Here is a 20756-nt window from a genome sequence, read left to right as displayed (position 1 = left end):
TACAAGGAAGTGACATAGCCCAGAACTTTTTTAAAAGAAGACATTCCCGAAACTAATGGCAAGGTGACCAGATAGAAAGATATGGTAAAAATTCAGGTAGGAGACAATGGCCATAAATAGGGCTAGAATAGAAGAAACAGAAGGGACAGAAGCAAGGGTTCTTTAATAGAAGAAACTGTTATAAATTCCTAATGAAATGGATATTTGTTGTAAGAGAAAGGAAAAAAGCGAGCCAAACTTTCTTGAATAACTGATGGACAAGAAAAGATGGCACCTGACAACCCTCCCTGCCCCATATGGAGTGTTTCTTACCAACACTAAAGAGATTTGCAATAATCTTTGTAAAAAGAAAAAAGGGAAGCATAACTCTTTACATTGTGAGTAACCTAGTTTTAAAAAATGAAGAGCAACCTATATACCACAAAGGCCAATATAAAATAACAATACTAACCACAATGTGTAAGGCAATGGCCACTTAGGGTGGTGATTTCAAGTTCTACCTGGAGCCACAAGGTTAGTTTTGTTTCTGTGCCTGATCTTTTTGTATTTTACTCAATGGTTAATATCTCTGTACAGAGGATTAGATGACACTTAACTCTCCTCAAATGCCAAAATTTTAGGAAGAACACTAATAGAATGCTCCAGAGAAAACTGAAAGCTTTGAGGCAGAGTATACATACTCAACTATAAGAAGCAATAAAACTTCAAATACCAGGAAAAACATCTATTAAATCACTACCACTGAAGTTGATATTACTTAACCATTCTTTTCTTACCAGAAACAACAAACTTATGTTAAAATATATTAGCATTATAAAGATATTTTATATTAATGAGGAATGAACTACATCAAGTACTAAAACTAATATTTTCATTAAAAATATAAAACAAAATAACCAAATTTTTAAAAACCAACAAATTAAATATAAACCTTCCAACTTACTTCATTTGAGATGCATACATTCCAAAACCACTGGGATGATTAGAAATATGACCATTCATCGTGGCTTTCAATCATACGTTCTAAAAAATGAAAGGTACAAAGATTGAAGGCAATCACAGGGTCAAGACAGCTCAGTTTCACAGTTACTCATTCAACAAGTATCTATCACTGCCAGGATGGTGCTAGAAATACAAAGACAAGTATCTCCACCCTCAAAGAGCTCAGGCACAAAAAGTACAAATGGATATACAAAAACAAAGATCCAACTGACATTTAACATTACTATACTAAAATTGTTAGAAAATTCAGACAAGTTAAAAAATCCAAAATTTAGTTCTGAATCCTCTAAGTATATGGGCTTAAATTCATAATCAATTGTCAGTTTCATGAAATTGCACTGTTTACTGTTTCCTTTTAAACTAACAAATTAATTCAATTAAAAAACTTGAAAAATATTAAATAAAATATCTAAAAGTACAAAGGGGAAAAATATCAGCCTAAGTTCTATCATTTAAAGATAATCATTTCACAGTCCTGTCAATTTCCTTCCAGTCTTTTTTCCTGCATCTAATTTTCTTTTTTTCCTCCCTCTCCCCTTCCTTCCTCCAAAGCACTTTGGACAATGTCTTATACATACACACAGATACATCTTATTTACAAGATGTGTTCATTTAAACATTCTTTTTACCTTTCATAAAAGACAATTTTAAAAATTAACACCAGATATGTAACTTCAGAAATGATTTTTAATCTGTTTCACAAACTGAACAAATTTCCTTCAAACAAGGTAAGTAAAACTTCCTTATTGCCAAATCCAATGGCTTTTTCTTGTATCCTCCTAGACCATACTGCTACACTGATTTATTTTAGTTCACTCCTGGATACTTGGTGTTCCCTAGGTTCTATGGCACAAAACTAAATATTTTATGTGTTGTCTTATTTTTCTGAGTTTCATATATAGAGTGGGGGGGAAAGTAGGTTTATAGTTGTAAGTATACAAAACATGAAGTTTATTCTTTTATTATTATTTATTAATTATTGTATTATTTTCCCTACAAAAAACTGTAAACCTACTTTTGTCCCACCCTCCATATTATATTACTATATATTCTCAATAAATCAGAAGTAAGGAAGATACATCCCAGCTTCCTTATAAGACACTGGCAAATGACTACTATGTGTCAGGTACCAGCAAGGTAAAGAAAACAGACAAAGTCCCAGCTTTGGGCCAAGAGTATAGTGGGAAAAAACAGACATAGTGAATAAATATGAAATTAAAAATTGTTGTTACCTTTAAAACAGACAATTCAGAATGATATAGAGGGTATATAATTAGGGAACTTAATTCAGATTGGGAATGCATAAAAAAGTCTATATTAAGAAATGATAGGGGACTTCTGGCCAAGATGGAAGCGTAGGTGGAAATACTGTACCTCCTCGCACAACCAAATTTAAGAACAACAAAGATTTAGAAATGAAACCACAGCCAAAACAGAGAAAATTGAACTCTACTGAAGTCTGACAAGGAACCATTCATCCAGACCAGTAAGAGGGGTGCAGTCGGTGGCCGGCGGAGAGTGGTCCCACCAGGAAACGGCGGTGATTAGTAGACCCAGTGATTAGTGGAACAAAAACCCGGTAAGGCTCGAAAGGCAGCTGGCTGACCGCAGACACACATTCACGTGCAGATAAACCAAGCAGGTTTAAAAGCAGTCAGTGAGATAGACCACACAGGCTAGGGCCCCAGCAACAGGAATTAAAGCCTGAAAATACCAATTGGAAAGACTTTCAGGGTTGAGGTGCCAGGAGAGGCTCCCAGGCTCACAGAGAGTTTGTTGGGGAGACCCACAGGGTCTTGGAGGGTGCACAGGCCCACAAACCCAGGAGCCGGCACCAGAGGGGCCCGGTTTGCTTGCAGGAAGCAACAGAAGGAACCAAAATCCAGAAGAAAGCAGAACAAACACCATTGCTCCTCTCTGACCCCGCCCCCACATCCAGCTTCACAACCCAGTGACTGGGTTGCCCTGCCCTGGTGAACACATAAGGCTCTGCCCCTCAGATATAACAGGTGCGATCAGACCAAAACATGGCTCAAGAAGAACAGCTCAAAGCCCCAGAGCCGATATTTCTAAGCGACCAAGAGATAGCCAACCTATCAGATGTACAGTTCAAAACACTGGTGATCAGGATGCTCACAGAACTGGTTGATTTTAGTTGCAAATTAGATGAAAAAATAAAGGCTACACTAAGTGAAATGAAGCAAAATGCACAGGGAACCAATAGTGATGGAAAGGAAAATGGGACTCAGATCAAGGGAGTGGACCAGAAGGAAGAAAGAAACAACCAAACAGAAAAGAAGGAAGAAACAAGAATTCAAAAAAATGAGGAGAGGCTTAGGAACCTTCAGGACATCTTTAAACATTCCAACATCTGAATTATAGGGGTACCAGAAGGGGAAGAGGAAGAGCAACAAGTGGAAAACTTATTTGAACAAATAATAAAGGAGAACTTCCCCAATCTGGCAAAGGAAATAGACTTCCAAGAAGTTCAGGAAACTCAGAGTCCCAAAGAAGTTGAACCCAAGGAGAAACACACCAAGGCATATCATAATTACATTACCCAAGATTAAAATGGAGAGAATTCTAGAAACAGCAAGAGATAAGGGAATAGTCACCTACAAAGGCGTTCCCATCAGACTGTCAGCTGATTTCTCAAAAGAGACCTTACTGGCAAGAGGAGGCTGGAAAAAAGTATTCCAAGTCATGAAATCCAAAGACCTACATCCAAGATTGCTCTATCCAACAAAGCTTTCATTTAGAAAGGAAGGGCAGATAAAGCACTTCTTGGATAAGGTCAAGTTCAAAGAGTTCATCATCACCAAGCCCTTATTATATGAACTGTTAAAGAGACTTATCTAAGAAAAAGAAGATAAAAAATATGAACAGTGAAAGGACAGCAAACTCACAGTTATTAACAACCACACCTAAAACAAAAGCAAACTAAGAGGACAACTAGATTGGGAGTGGAACCATAGAAATGGAGATCACATGGAGGGTTAGCAACAGGGGAGTGGGAAGAGGAGAAGGGGGGGAGAAGGTACAGAAAATAAGCAGCATAGATGGTAGGTAGAAAATAGATGGGGGAGGGCAAGAATAATATGGAAAATGTAGAAGCTAGAGAACTTATGACACACGGACATGAACTAAAGGGGGGATTATGGGGGGAGGGGTGTGCAGGGTGGAGAGGAATGAAGGGAGGGAATGGGACAAATGTAATAGCATAATCAATAGAATATATTTTTAAAAATAAAAATAAAATTATGATCCCCACCCTCAAAAAGAAATGATAGTAAAACCTAGTAACTTGAAATTAATTCTCATTCTTCAGATGTGTTCAATGGCAGTGCTCTCAGGGAAGCTTTTACTGATCTCCATGAATAAATAAAAACCCACTATCAGACACTCTCAACTCTATGAACAATTCTTCAAAGCACCTACCAGTTATATTTTTCCTATGTTTGAATTAATTCCTGACCTTTCACTAGATGATTAAGTTCTACAAGGGCATAACAACAACCTTTTGTGTGATAATTGGTGTTTCTCAGGCAATAAGAAGAGCAGCAGTGCCCTGACTGGGGTGGCTGAGCTGGTTGGAGCATCATCCCACTCACAAAAAGGTTATGGGTTCGATTCCCAGACAGAGCACATGACTGGGTTGTGGATCTCCCTCTCTAAAATCAATAAAAACATCTACAGGTGAGGGTAAAAAAAATAAAAAAGAGTAGCAGCATGGATATAATAGGTGTTCATTAAAAATGTACTCAAAGAAAAGGGAAAGTCCATGTCTCACTCTTCGAAGAGTCTACAGTATTCTTAAAGTGACAAATTAATCCCTATGAAACACACAGTAAATAAGTCTCAACAAATGTGGCTCTATTTGAAACCTAGAAATTCTGAAAAGGAAAAAGCCATGCCAACTGCCATAATTTTTGCAAGTGATGGAACTTGACATAGATCCCAAAAATGTTAGGATGTATGAACACTCAGGCCTTCCTAATTTACAGCTTGGAAGCAAACTTCTGAATTAAGGCACAAGAAACACTGACCAGTACCCTAGATAAGTACTATATTTATAAAATTACATTACATCTGTCAAAAAATTATATTACATTTGTATTAAATTAAACTATTCTCTTTTTATTGTTGTTTGTTTCCCTTCTTCAATTTTACACTTCCATACAGTGGTATACAGATAAAGCATTTCTTTGGGAAAAAAAATGAAACCCTGACTTATAGTGCTTACTAATTGCCATGGTAGTAATAGTTCCTCCATGGCCCATTTCAAGATATTACTGGTTTAATAGCAGTTTACAAAACTCCTAAATTGTTTATAATTGGATCTCATAAGCTACAGAACCCAGACAGCACTCATCACTGGCCCATTCCAGAAGTCTACCCAGCACAGAGGACTACAGTAACGTCATGAATCCAGAGCTAATGGGTAAGACACAGGCACTCACAGTTGCAAGGCTGGAATCCTAACTCTATTTCTCGCACAGACTAGCCTACGCAAGTCAATGAAATCTCCATCTCAGTTTTCTCATCAGCAAAATGGAGGTGATTATAATTCCTGATCTTCATAGCCCACAGGGCTAGTGAAAGATCAAATAAAATACATGTATCTGCTTGCCCTGGCTGGGGTAGCTCAGTGGATTGAGCTCCGGCCTGCGAACCACACAATCGAGGTTCGATTCCCAGTCAGGGCATATGCCTGGGTTGCAGGCTAGTTCCCAGCAGAGAACTCACGAGAGGCAACCATACATTGATGTTTCTCTCCTTCTCTCCTTCCCTTCCCCTCTAAAGATAAATAAATAAAAATCTTTAAAAAAATACATATATGTGCAACTCTCTCCCAAAGTTTAAAAAAAAAAAAGAAGTTCTTTTTCAAAATAAGCTGGTTCATTCAGAGTTAAGTTCCTAGTGTTTGTACTGATTTTGATCTGGTTAGCATTTTAAAACCATAGCGGATAATAAAAAGTGATAGCCACAGTATCTCATCTTTTTCATGTTTAATTCTTCGTGACAGTCAAGTAAATGCATGGTTTGTGTTGTGTTTTTTAAATAGTAATCTGTCAGAATAAGAGATCATTAGAAAAGGGAATAGAAAATGTTGATCTGCTGAAGTGAATTTCAAATATAGAAACTTTGGTCATTTGTCAATCATAGTTTCACTTGTCACAATGTTCATGTAGCAATATACAGGTTTTCAAATATTTATTTTGTAATATTTTTATTGATTATGCTATTACAGTTGTCCCATTTTTTCTCCCCTTTATTCCCCTCCCCCCTGTACCAACCTCCCACCCACATTCCCCCACCTTGTTCACGTTCATGGGTTGCTCTTTGGCTTCTATGTTTCCCATACTATTCTTACCCTCTGCCTGCCTATTTTGTATCTACCATTTATGCTTCTTATTCCCTGTACATTCTCCCCACCTCTCCCCTGCAGATAGCCCTCCATGTGATCTCCATTTTTGTGGTTCTGTTCCTGTTCTAGTTGTTCGCTTTGTTTTTGTTTTCGGTTCAGTTGGTGATAGTTGTGAGTCTGTTGTCATTGTACTGTTCGTATTCTTGATCATCTTATTTTTCTTAAATAAGTCCCTTTAACATTTCATGTAATTAGGGCTTGGTGATGATGAACTCCTTTAAATTGACCTTATCTGAGAAGCACTTTATCTGCCCTTCCATTCTAAACGAAAGCTTTGTTGGATAAAATAATCTTGGATGTAGTCCTTGCCTTTCATGACTTGGAATACTTTTTCCAGCCCCTTCTTGCCTGCAAGGTTTCTTTTGAGAAATCAGCTGACAGTCTTATGGGAACTCCTTTGTAGATATCTACCTCCTATTCTCTTGCTGCTTTTAACATTCTCTCCTTATCTTTAATACTGGCTAATGTAATTATGATGTGCCTTGATGTGTGCTTCCTTGGGTCCAATTTTTTTGGATTCTCTGAGCTTCCTGGACTTCCTCGAAGTCTATTTCCTTTGTGAGACTGGGAAAGTTCTCCTTCATTATTTTTGCATATAATTTTTCCATTTCTTGCTCTTGTTCTTTTCCTTCTGGCACCCCTATGATTCAGATGTTGGAAGGTTTAAAGTTGTCCTGGAGGTCCCTAAGTCTCTCCTCATTTTTTTGGCATTCTTGCTTCTTCATTCTGTTCTGGTTGAGTGTTTATTTCTTCCCAGTCCAAATCATTGATTTGAGTCCCATCACTGTTGGTTCTCTGAACATTTTCCTTTATTTCACTTTGCATAACCTACACTTCTTCCTGTATTTTGCAACCATACTCAACCATTTCTGTAAGCATCCTGATTACCAGTGTTTTGAACTCTGGATCTGATAGGTTGGCTACCTCTTCATTGCTTAGTCCTATTTTTGGAGCTTTGGTTTGTTCTTTCATTTGGATATTTTTTTTGTCTTGGTGGGCCTGTTATATAGTGAGGGGCACAATCTTAGGTATTCACCAGTGTAGGGCAACCCATGTTGCTGCATTGCGGCGCTGTATATGGGGGAGGGGTCCAAGAGGGAACAATACCACCTGCTTGGCTCTCAGCCAGCTTTCAGTCACTTGCCCCATTAGCAAAGTGGGCCCTTCTGGTGCTGGTTCCTGAGTGGGAGGGTTGGTATATGTTCCAGGACCCTGTGGGTCTCTCTAGCAAACTATCCTGAGACTGGGCATTTCTCCTGCTGCCACAACCCCTACAGGATTTTTCAGCCAGAGGTTTGGGGGCTATATTTTCCTGCAGTGGTACCCTGGGTTGCGTGGCCTGTCTCACTCCCCAGTTTTCCTCCTGGTTTTACTGCATGAAAATGTGGGACTGTACCCTCCACCAGCTGCTGCCTTGCCATAAGTCCTTTCTGCCCAGCTCTGCCCCTCCTACCAGTTTGGAAGAATATTTCTTCTTTAACTCCTTGGTTGTCGGGCTTCCATAGAGTTTGATTTTCTGGCAGTTCTGGTTATTTTTCGTTTTTAAATGTGCTGTCCCTCTTTTGGTCGTGTTAGGAGGCAAAGTATATCTACTTACATGTCCATCTTGGCCAAAAGTCTCAAATATTTAAATATAACAATTATAGTACACACTTTGCAAAAGAAACAATTACAGATGTTTGTTTGCTTTACTTTATGCTTTTAAAACACATCCAACTTATATGTATATGGACCATACAATTTAGAACCATCAACTCTTACTGAAAAATTAGGTGGTTTAATTGTTATTAGCTGTTAAAACAACTTAAAAGCCNCATGTCCATCTTGGCCAAAAGTCTCAAATATTTAAATATAACAATTATAGTACACACTTTGCAAAAGAAACAATTACAGATGTTTGTTTGCTTTACTTTATGCTTTTAAAACACATCCAACTTATATGTATATGGACCATACAATTTAGAACCATCAACTCTTACTGAAAAATTAGGTGGTTTAATTTTTATTAGCTGTGAAAACAACTTAAAAGCCAAGGAAACAAAGTTTTCTGTATCACATTAAGTTTCAGGACTCACAAATTCAGTGAAATCTACTAAATTATCTATTTAATTCTGCTGGAAGTGTATATTAAAACTGTCATAATAGCTTCCAAAAGATTTGAAATAGAGCATCAATTTCCTTATGAAAACACCTTTTATAAGTCATAGTTACTATAATTTTCCTTTTAAGTTGTACAGAATATTTTTTGGCAATTACAAAGATAAAACTAAAAAGTTTAAGATCTAAGTTAAGCACACCAAAAATGTTAAACACAAATTTTAAAAGGAAAGTAAGCAGAATGTATAAAAATCACTGTAAGAAGAAATGAGGCTATAATAAGCTAAATTAGCAAGTTAAATCTGTGTTAGAGGGTCCTAAGATCCAGATAGACAGATGGAAAAAATTTAGGCTCCCTTTTCTTCCTTTTTACTTATATCTGAGATCAATCTGAGAGCAACCTGGCTAACAGACAACTTGTGGCTCTTTGTCTGCTGAGCTGTCCTTAAATATAACTTGTACTCTGAGAAAATGTCACCGACTATACTTGTTTACTTAAGGTTGTGTTTACTTATTTGTCTGTTTCGACTTAACAAAGTATCTTGAAGTATGCATACTCCGATTTCAATTTAATTTAATTCATGTCTCTCGGTCTAAGTTATAACCAAGTTGAGGGTGATTATTATCATTATTTAAGGCTTTAATTAAAAGACCACTGAGATTCATTTTTTAAGAAACATATTGCGACGTTGTGTACCAACAACTGTGCTTGAAACATAAAAAGTCCAAGAATCTCCTTTAAATAGTCTTAATTACAAATTGTCTCCTGCAGGGTCTTCTAGAATGATCACTTTTCAATACCTCTTACCGGTACTGTCAATAGAAATGTCACCGTCTATTTCTCTCTGTCATTTGGTCTAATACTTAGAAATAAAGAGCTTTTGTGTATAAATAAACTTGGAAAACTAATAAAAACATTCAACTGTTAATAACGGTAATAATAATAAAAAGGTTCAAATCAGAATGTTAGTTAAACAACTAGCTGAAGAAAAACCCTTGTTACTAAAATTCAATAACCAAGTAACGTGAAATACTTTGGCACTAATTACATGGTCAGCATTGTGACAGACTTCATATGAGGGCCTAACACAGAAAAGCGTATACCCTATAACCACTGCGTCAGTATTTCCCTCTGATTCTGGTTGCTACGACGACATCGTCATCTGCACACACACACTGCTTGGGTGTTACTCATAGAAATGACCACTCAGCTGTTCAGAACCTCATTCATACCACACTGACTTGAGAAAATGTGCTCATTTTGTAAAAAGCAACTGCCATTTGTTGACCATTTACCCTGTACCAAGTTATCGTGATAAATGTTTTCTATCTATTTCTGGACATTCACATTAAGTTCTGAAGTACTATTTTTCATTCTCATTTTATACATGAAGAATGAAATTGAGCTAAAGAGACTAAGTGCCATTTGTCTGTTACTCTGAAACTTAAAAATCATCTAGTGCCATGTAATGAATGAACTATCTGTTTCTTGTATCAGATATAGCCGCAGGCAGAAGATAAAAAGGGGGAAAGAAAACAACATTCAATGAGCTCCCACTTCATATAATATTTTACAAACCTCCCCTCACTCCAACCTTAAAACAACATGTCAGGAGCCCTGGCTGGTGTAGCTCAGTGGATTGAGCATGGGCCTGCGAACCAGACGATCGCGGTTCGATTCCCAGTCAGGGCACATGCCTGGGTTGCAGGCCAGTTCCCGGCAGGGGCCAGTTCCCAGCAGGGGATGCACAGAAGCAACCATACATTGATGTTTCTCTTCCTCTCTCCTTCCCTTCCCCTCTAAAGATAAATAAATAAAATATTAAAAAAAAACAAAAAAACAAAAAACAACATGTCGGAGTAGTTACTAGCTCCATGTCACAGAGCTAGATGACAGCGTCAAGTAAGTCACTTGTCTGAGTGACAACACAAGAAGCTAGAATTAGAACCAGGACTCAGTCTCTGACCGGGCTGACTTCTACCACATTTTCTTTCCCTCAAGTTATACTGCTAGTTCAACCAGAAGTTTTCAGTTCTTTTCATTCGGAGCGCTTCAATAACATTCTTTAGTTTATTCAACAATTTTTCTTAAAATAAGGTACTAAAAAAGGCTGGGGTAAAAATGGAAGGGAAGAGGATTTACTTTATGGAAAGGGATATTATGAAAATAGTGCCACTATTTTGAGAAATGGCTTTATTGCGTCATTAACATACTTTTCTCTGAAGAATGTAGAAAACATCAGGTCTTTACATACCACATATTAAAAACTACTTTTAATTAGAATATTGTAAATGTATTAATTAAGCTGAATCCAGCTTTGAGTAGTAACTTTTCACTTGTTATTGAGTATTTATTTGTATTACTTTAGTGGGTTTATTTTTTTTACCGGAGTTGAGACGGTTTCTAAATATAAAAGTGGATCAATTAAAGGCTTCATCCCTACGTAAACAGCATGTGATGCCCATAAATTAGCTGCTATCATTTGCATTTTTCCATTATAATACATAGGAAAGGGGCAAAGCAAGTAAGCCTCCAATTTAGCTGGAATCTTCCAACAATAAAATGTGGTAAGAAAGAGAATGATTCAGAGAGAGAGGAAATTGTCCCACTGGGGATGGGTGTGGGGAGATCAGATCTTGAACTATTTCTCAGCAAGATTTCCATTAAATTTCACACGTGCTATGAGGCATTTTAATCAAAATCTCCATAAGTTTACTCACATATGGGTTTTCCTTCTCATGTTATTATTTCCATGATTAACAGTAGACTTACAGATCGCCTCATATAACGTTTAAAAGGCATATACTTGATCAGTAGAAGTTTTTGATTCAAAAGCACCCTGTGCTGTAAGTGAGCAGCCAAAGCAGGTTCAGGCACCTCCTCACTATTGCCACCACCTTGAAGATACTGTGGAGGTCTGCAGTATAACGGAAAGTGCAGCTGGCCCCGGCCAGCTTGCTCAGTGGGTTGGCACATCTTCCTGTACACCAAAAGGCTGCAGGTTTGATTTCCAGTCAAGGTGTGTATGGGAGGCAACCTATCAATGTTTATCTCTCGCACTGACGTGTGTGTGTGTGTGTGTGTGTGTGTGTCTGTGTGTGTGTGTGTGTGTCTCCCTTCCTTCCCCCCTCCTTCCCTCCTTACCTTCCATTCTCTAAATCAATAATAAAAAAATATCCTCAGGTGAGGATTTAAAAAATTTTTAACTGCAGCTAAATTTGGACTTTTAAAAATGTTTTGCAATAAACTTTTTAAAATTTTGAATCATTTCAGATTTACAGAAAAGTAGTAAAGAAAATTCTACCCCACACCCCATTTCCTTATTCTTAACATCTTAAGTTAGCATAAGATAATTGTCATGATGAATAAATCAATATCCATATTTTTATCAATTAAAGTGAATACTTTACTTAAAGCTGCTCTGTTTAGTTTTTTTAACCTAGTATTTTCCAGGATCTTCTTCACAAGACTACATCACATTTAGTCCTCATGCTCATCAGGCTCCTCTAGATTGCGACTATTTCTCGACTCTTCTTCCTTTTGATGACTGTGTTACTTTCCCGGGGTCACTATAACAAATTACCACAAACTAGGTAGGTTTAAAACAAGAGAAATTTATTCTCCCACAGTTCTTAAGGCTAGAAATCTGAAATCAAGATGTTGGCAGAACACAGCTCTCTCTGAAGGCTGTACAACAGGATGCTGCCTGGCCTCCTCTAGCTCGGATGGTTGCTAGTAATCTTGGCTTTTCTTGGCTGTGATGCATCACTCCAGCCACTGCCTCTGCCTTCCAGTGGCCTCCTCTGTGTGCCTACATGTGTCCAAATGTCCTTCTTCTTATAAAGACACCAGTCAGTAGGTTAGGGTCCACCCCAATCCAGTATGACCTTAACTGTATTTCATCTGCAAAGACCCTATCCAAACGAGGTCACAGTCACAGATATGGGGTGAGGGGAGGGGCTAGGATTTGAACACATCTGCATGGGGGACACAATTCATCCTGCAACAATGACCTTGACGGTTTTTGGAGGAGGACTGTACTTTGATGTCCTATAGGATGTCTCTCAATAAGGGTCTGATGTTTTTCTCTTGATTAGACTGGAGATACACGTTTTGGAGAGAAAAAGCACAGAACATGTGCCATTCTCATCACATCTGTGATTAGCATGACCTACCACTGTTTATGCTAGCTTTGGTCACCAACTGAGGCAGCATTTGTCAGGCTTCTCCACTATCAAGTGACTTCCCACATCACTGCTAGACAGGCCTCTTCGGAAGGAGGTCATTACACGGAGCCCACTCTTAAGGAATGCAGAGTGCGGCTCCACCTCCTTGAGGAGAGAGTATCTGCATGGACTATTCTGAATTCTTCTGTATCAGAAATTTATACACCATATATTTAAATGGAGTACAAATTCTCCACCATTCATTTATTTATCCTGTGTTTTCAAACCAACTGAAGAGATGAAAAAACAAAAAGCAGGGTTAAGATTCATTAAACAGAAACTCCTGATTATTCATCCCCTGTAAAACTCCTATCTCGGGTGGTTCAAAAAAGATCTGAGTTAAGCTTCACTGGTGCTGGGTATAGGGGGGAGGGGAGGGGAGAGGAGGAAGGGAGTGAGGGGGAGGGAAGAAGAGAGAGAGGGGGAGAAAGAGTGAGAGAGCTCAGGGCATGACAGAGATCCCAGCCCTCAACAAAAAACCTTGGCTAACATCACCAAAAAATGATCAGAATTTTTAAAAGTAAACATTACCTAAGAAGCTCAAATTCTCACAGAAGCAAAAAGTTGTTGAGTATAGATTCTCAGAAGTGGTACAAGAATATCAATATTGGCATTTTTCTCCCAGGATAAGAATAAAAGTTTAACTTTTTCTGCCAATTCAGTTTTCATCCAAACACGTTTCAGGGAATAAGAAGTAGAGAAGAACACCTCACATACCCCAACCCCTCCCCACTGCCCAGTAATTTTTTAAAATCTCTACTTTTGTAAAATTAGCCTTGAGGGTTATTATTTGCTCATATTCTATGCACCTTAGTGCGAAGTTTCCAAAATTAAACTTTGTGTCACTAACTGGTACAAACAAAAATCACTGAAGAAATTAGCATCACATATGAGATATTTTTTACTGTTAGATATCCTTTCTATAGGAGTGCAGAACCCTAAATTAGTAAAGCTGAACACATTTCACAAAGGCAAACAGATCAAGAGCTACCCGGGCCTGATGGAGCCCAGCCGGGTGGAAAGACAGGAAAACGTGTTCTAAAATTATCTGTAATAAAATAAAAACTCTTGAATTCAACTTTCATTATGATGTATTAAATGGTCTCTATAAAAATAGTAAATCATAAAATCTTGCAGGTACAGTGAGAGCTCTAACCCACAGACACGCTATAACATTTTAATATTTAACTACCCCACTGCCACATAACCACCTTCCTCTGTATTACCTTGAACAAAGGACTTCGAGCAGTAAGCAAACACTGCAGGTGATTCACTCTGTACTTCCAGTACAGTTCCTTAAGAAGATCAATGGTTCCCAAACTGTATGACGTATTTTTATAAATGGTTACAACCCACAACGTGAGACATGTCACCTTTAAGCGGCTGCTGTACTGACTTCATCCCACTCTTCTAAATCATAAATACATCTCCCCAAGGTTATTACAAGTAAAATGCTTAATTGCTAAAATATACAGGACTTTTCTTGGTAATGCAGTTTTGTTTCAATGAATGTTAAAGAAAGCTTTCTACTGTGTTACAATACACATTCTTATATCACCCTTCCCAGATATTTTATTTTAAAAAAACACTACACATCTCAGGATCCTCTGCCATACTACTTGCATGGGTTATTTTACTAAGAGGACAAGAACTATCATGTCTTGTCAAGAATTACTATTTCAATTTGTTTGTTGTATTTTAGCAAGACACAGTTTTATAGAGCTAGCATAATGGTTACACGGGAGCAGGCCTTTCGCTCTACTAGAATACTTCGTATACTGTGTTAGGTACCAGAGTGTATCAGGTTCAACATGTATAACTTTATAAGCCCAAGGACAGTTCATGACTGGCAGATAAGGTGAAACTCTCAAGTCATTCTTAACTGCTCCTTATTCCTGCTATTCTATACCATCTAACATTTTGTCGACAGAAATAAAGTGTACTCCGTTCACTATACCATCTTTTATGTATCTTTAAAAAATGGAGGCAATCCTAAGGTGCTGTTAGAAAGTAATGCAATGAAGAACTCAAAAGAAAACAAAAAAACCAAGTCAACCTTTGTCTGACTACAAAACAACGGATTTTCAGTAGGTACTCCGACAAAGAAAACAATTCCCTGGCACTTCATCCAACTCACAGAAGATCTAGAACAAAACCTTTCTTGAAAACCTTCCCATCTTTCCATTTCGTAGGGAAAAAGAAAAATCCTATTTGGGAAAAGAGCACATTACAGACAACGTAAGAACAGGGGAGCGTAAAGTCAGGAGAAGCTGGGTAGTGGGGCAGGGTCGTGGGGGGTGGGTGGCTCCAGAGAACAAAATCTCCCTCAAAGGACTGAGTCATGCAGGCAAGACAAAGCTCTTCAGAAATGTATAGTGAGAAAGAGAGGCCTCAAAAGGATCATTTATAGTACGAGGTAGCAAGAAGAGGCAAGGCAAGGTGCGTGCCCTCAGGCTTCAAGCTGTGATGCAAAGCTGAGTGAGCCAGAAGGGAGAAGAGCAAGGGCAAGAGACAGCTTGGTGCCTTTAGGAAGCCACCAGCAGTGTGGTTACTGAAGAATAACTTAGGAGTAGAAAGTGAGGAGGGATGAAGCAAGAGATAAAATGAGAATGCATACAGTCACATTCATATCAAATTCTTAGACTGAAATGTAGTCTTTACGTATTGTATCTGTGTAACTGCTAGTCATATATACTAAGACTACATCTGCTTTTTGATTCAACCTTTTGTATTTCTTAGATGCCGAGACACAAGCTGTTATTATAACTCAGTACGTGAACTACTAATTGGCTGTGAGTGAAACGCTTCTATCACAAAATCATAGATAATACTGAGGGGGTATTATGTCCCTACATGCAACTCTGAGCATCTCTTTATTTTCTTAGAATAAATTCCCAAATTAGAATTATAAAATGCTGAGTCATGGCAAGTTAAAGTGATCTCACTCTCACCCCCTAGGTCTCATATATATACCTTTATTAATTTCATTCCTTTAGTCTCAACACAGTTAAGTCTCCTTTCAATATACTTAAACACTATAACTTTTATCTTTCAGGAGGCATCTCTCCCCAGTCCCTATACTATATTCCTATTAGGATCAAAACTGACTACTCTCTAGGCCTCCTAGAGTTTCATCGTGGATCCAAATTCAACATTATCCTGCTTATTACATTCATCTTTCTCCTGTCTTAGATTCTTGTCTCCCTCCTTCTTACTTTTACTTTTTTTTATCTTTGGAGAGCATATACTTCAGGAACTTCATGAGAAAGAATATAAAAAAGGTCATTTTACATGACTGAAAGGTGTTTACGGTAACTTCACAGATGGTCACAGGAGTTTATCTTGGTTTCAAATTCTATATTGCAAATTATATTTGCCCCAGGATTTTGAATTCATTGTTCTTGTCTTCAGTGTTGCTGCTGAGATACTAGTGCCATTTTGTTTCTCAATCTTTTATATAGAACTTTTTAAAACTTTCTCTAGTCCTGGAGTTAGAGAAATTCCATTTTCCCTGGTGTTCTGAAATTTCATCAATACACTGGTATAGGTGTTTTTTAAAACTTCAGTGTGGTAGGAACTCAATAGATTTTTCAACTTTGAAAATCATTGTCCTTAAAATCTAGAAAATCTTCTTGAGTTATTTCTTTGATAGTTTTTTTTTTACCACATTTCTTCTTTTTCTAAAACATTCAACTGCTCAGAATAGGACCTCTTAAACTGAGTCTGTAGTATTTTTTTCTTTTCTCTTTTGTTTTTCATTTCCTGGTAATTTTGTTCTATTTTTCTGAGTGGCTTCCTCAACTTTATTTTCAAAAAACAATTTGATCTTTTTATGTCTTCTCTCAATTTTCCACGTCCAGGAATATACTTTTATTCCTTTTCTTATAACACCTGTTCTTATTTCCTGATTGTTGTATGTTTTACCTATCTGAGAATATAATGATAATATTTTAAAGTTTTCTTTTCCCTTCATTGTCTCTATTTCTGCCAATGTCCTTGTTTTCTGCTGGTCTATTTTGGTCTTAGAATGTCTTCAAATGTCTGGTGATCATCGGTCACTACTCTCATGGAGACAGAGCAATAAAAAGCTGATCGGGAAGTCTATGCAGATGGGTGTGCTTTGTGGCAATGCAGCTGGGCTGGGCTATCCCACTGGGGGACCTCCAACTATCAGGATCTACAGAGCTTTTGCACAGATTTATCAGATTCCTCAAAGAAACATCTACCAATTCTGTACCTGGAGAACATGGTGATGAGGAGAAGATGTGGGCTGGAGGTTTCTCACTGTTTAGTAACTATTTCTTTTACTCTTCCTCCCTCCATCTGTGCCTTGGTATTCCCCACTCGTGAGTTCCCAGTTCACATTCTCACTGAATAAACTTCCACTCTCACTGCAGTGTGGGGAAGCATCTGAGATGCAAGTTCACTTACAGACACTACCAGCTAATCCTCCTGTTCCTGCCTCACCCTCACTGTTGAGCCTGACTGAGGTTCTGAAGTGAAAGTCAGGTTGCTTCTCAATGTCTCTCTCTGGCAGCTTGGATTTCAACTTCTCGGAGCTCTAGGTGGGTTACAGTCATTCATATACTTTCCAGAGTCCCACTGCTTGTATTTTTAAAATCCTTTTACTTACTTTTATTTGGAGGGAGTAGAATAAATATATGGGTTTAATCTGCCTTTTTCTGTAATATATTTTCATTGTCTAAACACTGGCAAATATTTGTTAACGAAAAACTCAGGAGAAAAAAACCAAGTCACCTCTAATATGAACTTGAGAGGTTAAATCGGACTATGAAATAGGAGTACAAGTTTATACTAAAAATAAAAGTACCATAAGAGCCAGAGTAAAAGTAACACAAAAAATGAAGGAAATTTACCTCACATGAAGTCAGCTGATATTTTGGTAGTAAATGTTTAATTACCTGTTGTTATTATAATAACAAATACTGTTTTCAAATCCCAGAAAAGGGGGGGGGGATTTATTAGTAAGGCATATCTCCAGCAATATCAGGCACTATAATTAATGCAAAATGCTTTAATTGTTTTTCTGGAAATTAAATCATAGCTTTAAATGCACAACTGCATTAGGTTCTTAAAATGGAGGTGATATTCCCAGCTAAACCAGATATCGTTGTAATGAAAAATGCTTTATTTGTTTTTCTATAAATTAAATCATAGCTTTAAAATCACAACTGTTATGTGCCTAAATGGAATCTGAAATTCACCTTTAGGTAAATAACAACTAATTTACTCATTTTAATTATGCAGAATTTTTTCCAAAGAGAAGCTTATTTACATGAATACAGGCAGGGACAAATTCTTTTTGAGCTACCCCAAAACAAAGATCACAGGTATCTGTGCATGTGTCTTAAAGGTCAAGCTGCCCAAAAAGCTGTGAACTTCCTCTTCGTAAGATGTCAGATATTTACAGAGTCATAAAAATTAAAAGAGAAAAATAAGTCTAAGATGAAAATTTTTTAATCTATTAAATTTCATATTCAAAAGACAGTAAATTTAAAGCTTTGATTATACATAGTACTGCCTTTTAAAAATGTTTGCCAAATTATAACAATGGATATTCTCAAAAATAGTAGTCAAGTTCTTCCTAACCCCCAAATCATCCATGAACTGGGTAAATTTAGACATATATATCTGTTCACTATTGTAAAAATAACAATTCTCATTTATTAAGCATTTTAGTGTGTCAGTCTCTCCGCCAAGCACTTTATGTACATCATCTTACTTAATTCTTACCACCTTACAAGGCCGCATCCCCCTTTGAATGAGGAATCCTGGACTTACAAAAGCTGTGAGGGGTAACTCAGTCACGACACCTACACACACAGGGAAGACATGACCCCAAGTCCTGCTCTCGCCCACTGCTGTACACTGCCCTTTCATGATGAATCCAGTATTTTGAAATCAGCTGGGAATATGTCAACACCGATGAATTAAAAGGCAAAATAAACTTTTTAGATGAGTTTTCAAATAAAATTCACTCAGTGTTACTTGGTACCAGCCAATAAGAGTACTCATCGAGCCCTGGCTGGTGTAGCTCAGAGGATTGAGCGCGGGCCTGCGAACCACACGATTGTGGTTCAATTCCCAGTCAGGGCACATGCCTGGGTTGCAGGCCAGTTCCCAGCAGGGGACGCATAAGAGGAAACCATACATTGATACTTCTCTCCCTCTCTCCTTCCCTTCCCCTCTAAAGATAAATAAATGAAATATTTTTAAAAAAAGAGTACTCATTCTTTCGCTCATTCTACAAGTAACCAATGTGTGATCATCAGTGCTCTAGACCAGCACTGTCAAAAGTCACTTCCTTCGATGATGAAAATACAGTGTATCATCACTGTTCAATACAAGTGCCGAACACCTGAAGTGTGGCTAGAGCTACTGAGAAATGAAATTTTAGTTTTATTAAGTATAAGTTAGTTTATATTTAGGTGCATAAAAACTGCCTGTGGTTAATGGCCACAGTACTAGACAGGATAGCTTGAGATACCAAGAACACAGTTAACAAAATAGACATAGACACGTTCTTACTTTCATGGAGCTTACAATCTAGGGGGCAGCCAACATGAAATAAGTAAAATAATGAATATAATAGTACAACCTCTGTCAACTGCAGAAGGAGAAAGTATTTATAAGCACATAAAGTTGGACTGAGGCAAGTCTAGCTATGAACTTCCAACAGGTGTGAGAGTGAATGATTCATTCTGAGAATGTTATTTCAGGATGTCCTCAATCAAAATCTAGCATAACTAGTAAACCACTGAAACAGAATTTATGCATTTTTTCAAAGTGCTTTCAATATTTCAAGACTGATGCACAAAAACTGTTGAAGAGAAATTTATGCAAAAATAACTGAAGAAGAATATTGTTCTTGTCCAATTTAGGTAACAGTCTGAATTTAAAGAGAATAAAAAAGAAAAGAATAAAAAATAAAGCAGTAAAATCTATAAAATGCTAACTTCAGATACTTCAAGTTTAAGAACCTGGATTCAACGAGAAATCAGAAAATGAGAGAGAAACAACTGAACTACTCATTCCAGTAGAGTGGCAATGGGACATTTTTTTTATAGGAACATGACCACTTTGGGGCCAGTATTAATTCATAAATCAAATAAGATTTTTTTTTTTGGCCAAGAATTATATTCCCAGATTGAACACCTGGAACTGAAACAGAGCAAACACAACTCTCTACAGTGAATTAATAGTGAAAAGAGGGTTTGGATCAGCCAGGGGCTGGGAGAATCACCAAAAACCTCCATGTTCCTGGATCACGTTGTGTGGATTTTTGTTTGGGAAGCTAAGATGGATCCGTGTGGGTGAGTAGGATGTTTGAGGGCAGAAGGAAGAGGAAATTTGAGGAGGGAATTATCACAGGGCTGGTAAGGCCACATTTGCATTTCTTTCTTCTCATCAGCACAGTTCCCATCTCTAAGCCCCTGGGAAAATGGTCTGTAAGCTGAGGTGGAAAACTGGAGAAAGAAGCATGATCTGATTTAATAATAAACGTGTTGCTCATAAGAACAAGTTTATTTTAATATCTCTAAATAGCCACCAAAATTAATTACAGCCCTTTATTAAATAAATTAGGTTTGGATTTAGCTAACATAACCACTGTCCCCATTTTAAGCCACCTGATTTCATAAAATCAATGCTCTAAGTACTAACCTACTACCAGGACAGCTAGCAGTAGAGAAGAGGAGGGAAGAGCAAGCAGTAGTCGCTAACACTCACATCACACTATGCTCTCCGCACTGAGGCACTAAGTATTATTTTAATTGTTACAACAAACTCATGAGGTAGGAACCCTCACCATCTTCACTTTACAGATGAGTTAAACTAGGTATCAAGTTTTAATACTATGCCCAATGTCAAAGAGCAAATAAGTAGCATATATGAAATCTAACTACTCTGCCACACAGAGGAAAATAATGGTTAAAAAGTTGTTTTTCACCCCAAATGACATGGTCACAAAGCATCTAGAGGG

At 37.6% G+C, this 20756-nt stretch overlaps 1 protein-coding gene across 4 annotated transcripts in view; it reads right to left on the bottom strand.

Moving 5' to 3' along the window:
- EPS8 (EGFR pathway substrate 8, signaling adaptor) overlaps nucleotides 1–20756 on the bottom strand; it is a 168688-nt gene that overhangs the window by 64362 nt on the left and 83570 nt on the right. For 3 of the 4 annotated variants that reach the window (XM_037033975.1, XM_037033976.1, XM_037033977.1), the window contains exon 2: nucleotides 944–1023. The exons of the other annotated variant lie outside the window; for it this stretch is intronic. In XM_037033975.1, coding sequence (XP_036889870.1) covers nucleotides 944–1002 — 59 coding nt within the window. In that variant the 5' untranslated portion in view covers nucleotides 1003–1023. The remainder of the gene's footprint in view (nucleotides 1–943; nucleotides 1024–20756) is intronic. 4 annotated transcript variants of the gene reach the window in all.

This window comes from Sturnira hondurensis, unplaced genomic scaffold (genome assembly GCF_014824575.4).
Source record: "Sturnira hondurensis isolate 20B ecotype Veracruz unplaced genomic scaffold, ASM1482457v3 Scaffold0021795, whole genome shotgun sequence".
Taxonomy (NCBI): Eukaryota; Metazoa; Chordata; class Mammalia; order Chiroptera; family Phyllostomidae; genus Sturnira; species Sturnira hondurensis.
This window is presented reverse-complemented; position numbering and strand designations above follow the sequence as displayed.